Here is an 8,590-nt window from a genome sequence, read left to right as displayed (position 1 = left end):
GTAGTAAGTTACTATATATAGAAATATTCCTAATATATACTATAGTTAAGAACACTTTCCTATACCCTTCAATTGCTATAGCTTAGGCTAACCTTATATATAAGCCCTATTCCGAGTTCAGTATATATTACTAGGTTATATATCTCGTAATAGTACCGGCTGTTATTATTAATATAGACCTATATCCTATTATATTAGTTCTTAGCTATGATTTCTTATTCCTCACCTACCTTTAGTAGCGCGCTAGTATTAAGAATAGTAGTATTCTAGAGTAGTAAGTGCTATATAAAAGTCGTCGGTCTTTCCTAGCTACTAGCTATTCTCTATCTGATACGCTTATAGTCCCGGTAGACTACTTCGTACCTTGCCCCTTATAGTAGACCCCTTAAGCTAATAAGGCCTAGTTCTTAATAAGTAACCCCGGTAGCTATATTAGTCTAGTAGTAAGTATTATAGCTAACTTAATATAAGCTCTCTTCTCTTTAAGTAACTTCCTAAGTTTCACCTACTCTTAGTCCTAAGAGTTCAGGTTAAGGTAGCCCTAGTTCTAGAGTCTACTCGGGTTCCTAGGCCTTCTTTTCGCTATTACTTAGTATTAGCTCTATATCGTTATCTAGCCTAGAGCTATTATTATCTTAATATATATAGTTCTTAGGGGGCGTGCTAATAATAGTTTACTTGAGCTAATCTATGACACTTACGGAATCTCACTTACTATTATTAGAATCGCCTAACTAGGTATAGATATAATTCTCCTTAAGCTTATCTATAGTTATATATCGATATATCGCGGCGAGTTATCGTGTTAGTTTATTATAAGAGCTATGTCCTATTACGTTAGTGTGTTTCTTATCTGTTCACGATTTCTTTTATCGATAAGAGCTAGCTATATAACTAGGAAAGCTATACTTAAAGTATAGCTTCTTCTCTTATTACTCGCTTATAACTTTCTTAGATAGCTCGCTACTACGTAGCTTTCCTTAATAACTTAGCTTCCGGAACATTATATTAAGTTTTATTTCCCGAGGGTAGAATAGTTTCTTATTATTACTCTCTCTTCCTTAGTATATATATATTCCGGAGTAGTATTAGCCTTTCTTCTCGAGTACTCTCTTATAGTTTTAGTTATTAATTTTAATAGCTATTTCGATAAGTTCTTATAAGTCAGTAAGCGCGTCTAATCTTATTATCTTATCTTTTACTCTATTTTTTAACCCTTTATAGTACTATACCCGAAGGGCGTTATTATTCTAGCTAGTCTAATTCACGAATTACTAGAAGGCAGTAGTATATATAGTTACTAACCTAACCTGCTTTAAGTTCTAGATATTCCGTTCAGCGGTATAGTTCTGATTAATATCGCTAAAGACGCGATTAATCCTATGCTCGAAACCTTCGAAGGTTATAAAGATCTTCTAGGATTCCTTAGTTATTACTATAGAGACTCTCTTATCCTTAGTTCAGTTCTAAATATAATCTAAGAGAAAGGTCTCGATCTAGTTAAAAGTAGATCCCCGGAGAAAGGATAAAGCCTAAAGGACTTTATTAGTCTCTGTAGCGAACTAGTAACTATTAAAGCTCGTATAAAGCTTAACTTATATAAGGTATACTCTAAGCTTAGATCGGTCTCTATTATAAAGATCTAAGGCGGCGATCTTAGGTATATTCTTTAGGTTAAAGACCTTAGTAGGAGTCGAGTAGTTGTTTAATAATCCTTTAATAGAGGATATATTATCTTCATGAGTTAGTACCTCTGATAAGAAGGTGCTTAAAGTGTAATAGTCCGGTATTCACTTGCTATAAATACAGAAAGCTGCAGTTAATCTCTAATAATCGAGAGATAAGTGTATTATATAGATAGGAAGATAGTTACTAAGTATCGGAATACTATTTAAAGTTAAGTACGAAGCTCCTATCTAATAGCAGATATGCTAGTCTTATATAGAACCTTCGTTCGCCTTAGAACCCTATAGGTCCTATGATCCCAGGCTCTAGGAACCTTAGATCCTATAGTTCTAAAAGCTCTATGCTATCACGTGACATATAGTCCCGTGATTCTGTTCTTAGTTCTTAGCTTCTCTGTGTAGTAATACTGCCGAGCCTCAGGGCCAAGACACACGTGATACTCCTTCTGAGTGCGTTCGTAACAGTGCCTTAGTACGCCTCTTCTATACTATAAGCTAATTAAGAACCTTAGTATAGCAACTTTCAAGTAAATTAAAGAATATTAAGAGAAAGTTAAGTTAGTGCTATATATAGCTATTATACTCCAGCTAGATATCGCTTTTATAGCCTCTTAACTATTGTACTTCTTAACTAACTTAAGCGCGCTATACCTAGCGGTAGTTAATTAAGCTATATAATATCTATTTAGCTTAAGATTCTTAGCTATTATTTATAGTTAGGAAAACAAAGAGATATACCTTCTTATTACCTTAGATATATTGTTTACTAATAACACTAAATCGCGTTATTCCTCCTAAGGATTCCTTATTATACTATTTAGAGGAGCTATTATTTAGAAAGCCTCCTGATAAGATACTATTACTACCTTAATAACTAAAGTAGAGCTTCTTAATATAGAATAGATAGCTAAGGAGGTAATAGCGCTCTAAAGGTTCTTTAAAGAGCTAAGGCTTAATATAAGAGCTCCGTAGAATATATTCTATAATAATAAACAGACGATTCAGCTAATAGTTAAAGAGAACTAGCGTATCTTAATAAAGCTTTAGTATATCGATATATAGAATATATAGCTATAATAGAAGTATAAAAAAGGGAGTTTTCAAGTGATATATCTCCTAATAAATAATATACTAACTAACAGCTTAACTAAAAACCTACTAAAGCAGAAGTTTAAAGTGTTTATTACTCTTTTAAACCTTTAAGACTCTTGAGCTAATATTAAGAAGCTCGCTTAAGCTATATAGTTTATATAAATACTTTCTTTTATCATGTTTCCTTTACTTTATATTTATAGTTCTTAAATACTATTAGAGAGGAGAGAAGAGGTAGAATTATAGAACTTAATCCTAAGCTACTACTTTAAGGTTATAAAGCTATACTAAAATAATATGAAAAGTAAAGGACCTGATCCTAAGCTACGACTTCTAAATTATAAAGTCGTACTAATACGCTAGCTTAAACTATAATAATAAAAGAGTAATATTCCTAAGCTACTACTTAAAAGTTATAAAGCTTATACCGCTTACTAAAGAGAGAGAAGGAGGTTAATTAACTACTAAGTAGCGCCGGTTATAATATTAACCTCTACTAAAGCAGAGGTATATAAAGCTAAACGCGCTGCGAGAGTAATAATAGCAGCTCCTATAGAGCCGGAGCTTATTCTTATAGCGCTAAAAATAGAGCGAGAGAAGAGAATAGTAGTTTCTCTATAGAAAGTAGAAGCGAGAGTAAGAGTAGTAGCTAATATTAATAGTTAGATAATATCTGAAATCTATAAGATTACTATTATAACTTATAGATAATAGTATAGATCTTATCCTTATTCTTATCCTTATTCTCCTTAGCTTTTAAGGCCTTCTGAATAGTAGCTTAGCGGATTATAAAAGCTTATATATATTATAAAGTTAGCTTTACTTAATACTTTAATATTAATACCTTAATACTTCGTTATTCTAATACTATAATATAAGGAAATACTTATATATATACCCTCTAGGAGGGCCCGGGCTACTAAGTAGCTGATAAAGAGTTTAGTAGCGTAAGTAAGAGTAGCGATATAACCCGATTTATTATTTTTATAATAATAAAAATAGCGTGAAGCTATCTCTTTGTTATAATAGAGGTCGCTTAGTGTACCTTATAAACTACCGCGAATATAGTAGCTATAAAGTATAGCACGAATAGCCCCTGCTATAGCAGGGTAGCAGGCGGGAGTTAGTAGTAGTAGTAATAGTAGTAGTAGTAGTAGTAATAGTAGTAGTAGTAAAAAAGCGGCGGTAAGGGAGGTATAGTAGCTACGAGCCTATTTTATAAGGTATTAGTATAGTTCTAACGATTCCTTATAATACTAACTACGTTAGAATCTTTAAATAAATAACTTATAGTCTTCTTCTTTACTATATAAGTAGTAGCGAGGTTAGAGGCGCGTGAGGCGCGGGAAGTATAAGAGCTTTTAGCTATATTTACTAATATTATATTAAAATTATTATTTAAAGAAAGAGCGTTTAAGAGAACTTACTTACTTTATATACTTAGAGCTATTAGGCGCTTAAGACCTAACGCTATCAGTTAGTATTAACTCCTATTATAGTTTAGGTAGTATTATCTATACTATTTATATCGCTTCGCTTACTATTATAAAGCTAAGCGAGGAGGTATGTTATATACCTAGCGTACCTAAGGCACTCCCTAAGGCGCTTTAGCTAACTAGAGGCTACTTATATAACTAGAACTCCTAGAGCTTCCCCTTATAAGAAAGCTCTAGAATACCTTAATAAATCAAGACTTTCACACTATATGAAGCTCCTCCCTACAGTACACGATAGTAAGACTCTCTTAAACTATTTTACTTTCGTTAGTATGAATAGCTTCTTAGAGAGGCTTAGTGTTGTTTAATTTAATAATATCTCTATATTTAAGAAAGAGGAGCTTAGAGATTAAGTTAATAACTATTTTAAAAGCTTCTTTCTTTTCCTTAGTATAAGTATTCTGCTAATTAATACTATTTAGTATATTAATTATAGTAAGAACGTAATAAAGAACTCTAGTTCTAACTAGCTCTTATTTAGTCTTAAGCTCTTATTTAGTCTTAAGCTCTTATTTAGTCTTAAGCTCTTATTTAAAGAAGTTATTAAACTTTAGTAGAGTTTTATCTTTTAAGGCTCCGGTGACGATAGGAATTAGTACTTTTAATTAGGATAATATCGTAGTGTAGTAATAGATATATTAAGAGTTAATAAAGTGGAGATCTTAATAAAAATAAAGTTTTAAGGTCTTTTATAATCGATTCGAATTATTACTATATTAAAATTATAGTTATATAAGGAGCTACTACAGAGAGAGAGAATCTCCTATATAAAGGGGTAGCGTACTTAGTAGTACGGCTTATAGTACTGAGTCTACGCTTATAATCCCCATATTTCTAACACTACCAGAGAAGAAAAAACCCGAGAAAAAAATGAGCCGAGGAAAGCACACCGCCACGTTGTGGTCAACTTTCGAAGATGGCCAAGGTGACGACGATACAGAATCTGACTCCGATGGGAATCTCGAGACATACACCTATAACTACAAACGCGATTATGATTATCAGACAGAAGAATTTTGGAAACTCTGGAATGAGAAGATTGCCTGTTGTCTTGAGTACATGACAACAGAGCAATTGAGCCAGCGTATGACGACTGGCCGGTATCCTCTAGGCTGTGCCATACAGTATGCAAATACTGATACCATCAGCCTCATGTTTACGAAAGGTGTTGACGTTAACACCATTGATACGAAGATTGCCGCAACCGCCCTGGATTTCGCGGCTATGCATGGGTGCGAGTCAACAATAGCAAACTTTTTGATTTCTAACACCAGACGTCCCTTGGATGACTTCACTGGGAACCAGAAACGAAATCCTCTCCAAGCGTCCTGTACACAGCCTCGCTCATTGGACCTGCTGCGTCAGTTGCTTGCTGCAGGAGCGAGCTCTACGTTGCCGGATCGAGATGGCGCAAACCCACTCATGATGGCAGCAGGATCTGGAAATGTTGGTGCACTAAAAATTCTATTGAAGCATAAAGTGCCGACTGACACCCAGAGACTTGGCTCTGGCTCTACTGCTTTACATTGCGCAGCTGTTGCAAACTCTGCTGACTGCGTTCTCGCCTTGTTAAAAGCCGGAGCAAAGGTTGACATCAAGAGCGAAGCTGGAAATAGTAGGCATAGCACGCCTTTGCTTTTCAGTGCTATCGCCGGACATTGGGACATAGCTGAGATTCTTATCAAACATGGAACACCTCCGTCAACGTTTGAAGTCAGCGGTGGACAATCCATTATTCACCTGGCAGCTTCTGCTGGACAGCTGCAAATTCTACGTCTGATACTAGACCAGCCAGAAAAACCTGATTTGAACGCTAAAGACAAAGATGGATTCACGCCACTGCACCTTGCTGCTTCCAAGGGCGACGTTTCCTGCTTCCAGTTGTTACTCGACAACGGTGCAGTCCTCGAAACTGGCACAGAATTGAATGGGGGAATCGAGCACTCTGCCGTGGCTTCAGTCTCAAATGACGTAAGAAAGATTCTGCTTGACCACAAAGTTTCATGGCAGTCCCCCTCACTAATGAATGTGAATCGCATCGACTACATGGAGGTTCTTCCACTTCATCGTGCTGCGATGTTAGGAAATGATAGCTGTATTCACTTTTTGAAGGATAATGGTTTCATCAAAGCTGTCGATGTCTTGGCAGAATTTGGGATGACGGCGCTACATTTCGCGGTCTATACAAACCAATTTGAGACAGTCAAAATCCTTCTTGACATGGGGGCAAACGCAGAATCAGTAGAATCCCGATATGGACGGACGCCTCTGATCACAGCTGCAAGATGCAATTCAACGCAGGCTCTCCAAGTTCTGCTGGATCATGGGTGTGAAATCGACGCAGCAGACTCCTCAGGAATGACAGCGCATATGGTTGCCATAGCGAGCAGAAGCTCAGAAGCGGTTGCCACTCTCAAGAAATACTTAGCACGTAGCGACAGGACCTTGGACTCGACTCCACTAATCCGCCGACAACCTCAGGCCAAGAATGTATCATTTGCTCCTGGACGTTCATCATCGCCGAATGTCCCAGAAAATTCAATCAGAATACAAGAACTACTCGAGCAGCTTTTGGAGGAGTACAAGCCTAAATCTACACGAAATATTCAAAGTCCGGTCTCTCCTCAAGGCGTGATCGTTGAAGAAGAAGAAGCCGAATCGAAAAGGGTGCAAACCCAAATCATGGCAACAGAGAATGACATCCCCATGTTGGGAACTGAAGGAGATAGAAGTAGCATTGCGGTAAGATTATGGAGCGCAACACTCAATCGAGATGCCTTTCTTGCATTAGTCGCGGTGGGCGTTTTGGGGCTTTTGATTTGGGTTGCCTTTCTGCTTCATGGAGTGAACAAGGAGATTCTGGATATCAGAAGGTCTGTACACGCGGAACTATAACATGAAAAGTAGCAATAAAATTCTCCCGTTGGAAATGACTGTAAAGAGGCTAGTCTTGATTTCAGGCATTATTCATGGCAGTGAACAAATCGCCGAACCCTCGAGATATAAGCGTGTCCATGTTTCTCCGGCGCCATTTGTAAGTAGGGAACCTAGGAGACGTAGCGTCTTTCACACAGATATTCGTGTGCAGCATGTCAGCAACATATATGAACGTGTAATGATCACTAGCACACTGAGGTGACTTCAAGGCACAAAGGATCACTGGAGAATAGCTGAAGGCTCGCTGGTGATACTGAATTGAACAGAAGCTAATTGATAAAGAGAGAAGAGCCTGTAACACTCAGGCTACCCTTTTATAGGGCCCGATTACGTATGCTACGCTAATCCACGTGCATTACAGAACGATAGACAGAGCGCTACGGCGTAAGGTTCCATGTTTGGTGCTATGCCAACAATACCTTCTTACTCAAGGTTACCAGAAAAGACAATGTGGCATAGTGAATGTTTGAAGAAGTGGAAGAGAAAAAGGCTTATTGAGCTGATAGTTGCTTTCAGTGCAGTTCACTTAGGGAGAAAGTTTACATAGAAGCCCCTAAAAGCCAGGAGTCTGCAGGGACAATGGCTTACTAATATATATCTTGACTTGCAATTCGAAGTACAAAAGCAATAAATATCTAATGGCATGGGTAACGAAATGAATTGCATACAAGCACAGAAGGAAATATCAGAAGGAGATGTCCATCAATTCTAAGAGCTCAGGGCGTTTGAAGGTTACCTAGGTAGCTTGACCTACAGTTCCAGGCACAGGTTCCACCTTGTGTCCACCAGAGAAACTGCATCCCCTCATGCTGGAATGATTGGTGAATCGCACAGTGTCTCTCTGGAGATCCAAATCAAAGATGGGATGGGATGGCTATTTGGAGCTTTTCGTGTCGGACAGGACGCCCGTATCCGTCCGTAATCTACCTAGTGAGGGGCGTCGGCGGCATGACCCCGCTCTGTGTTGCTCTGATCGGAAACCTTGTACCGAATTGTGTACGGCAGGCCATAATGACAACGTTGCCAGTATTCCTCGTCGAGGCTCACAGAGCCAGCCTGTGCTCTGTGATGAGAGAATCGATAGTTTCGACAATTGAATGGCTTGTTTCTGGAAAAGTCTTGAGTGTGGCTATCAAACAAGATCTGAAGTGCGGAGTACCCCAGAGTAACTCAGTGTGCCAGTACCTCGGGACGCACAGGCATCACTTAGTGAGTTTGAATTGGTCTGCCATGTTTATGGGAGTCAAATGAAACAGATCACGGTGGGAATTGGAAAAGACAAGAAGTCGGGGAGAAGGAGCCAAAGCGTCGAGTAGCAGACAAGCGAATCTGTTGACAGAGACCCAAAGTATGGAATATCCTGAATGCAAAGGAGCCGGA

The 8,590-nt window shown here is 38.0% G+C and overlaps 1 protein-coding gene across 1 annotated transcript; it reads left to right on the top strand.

Annotated features, from left to right (window-relative positions):
• The first annotated feature begins 5,084 nt into the window (after positions 1-5,084).
• On the top strand, positions 5,085-7,245 carry ONS95_003069 (uncharacterized protein). Its single transcript, XM_058496356.1, has one exon. It carries the CDS (start codon positions 5,144-5,146, stop codon positions 7,166-7,168), a length of 2,025 nt encoding a protein of 674 aa, XP_058353607.1. The 5' UTR covers positions 5,085-5,143; the 3' UTR covers positions 7,169-7,245.
• The last annotated feature ends 1,345 nt before the right edge of the window (positions 7,246-8,590 follow it).

The sequence above is a fragment of the Cadophora gregata genome, assembly GCF_030347475.1.
Source record: "Cadophora gregata isolate MNR1 chromosome Unknown scaffold_12, whole genome shotgun sequence".
NCBI classification, from domain to species: Eukaryota; Fungi; Ascomycota; class Leotiomycetes; order Helotiales; family Ploettnerulaceae; genus Cadophora; species Cadophora gregata.
The sequence above is the reverse complement of the archived record's forward strand: the minus strand, read 5'-3'. Positions and strand labels throughout refer to the sequence as shown.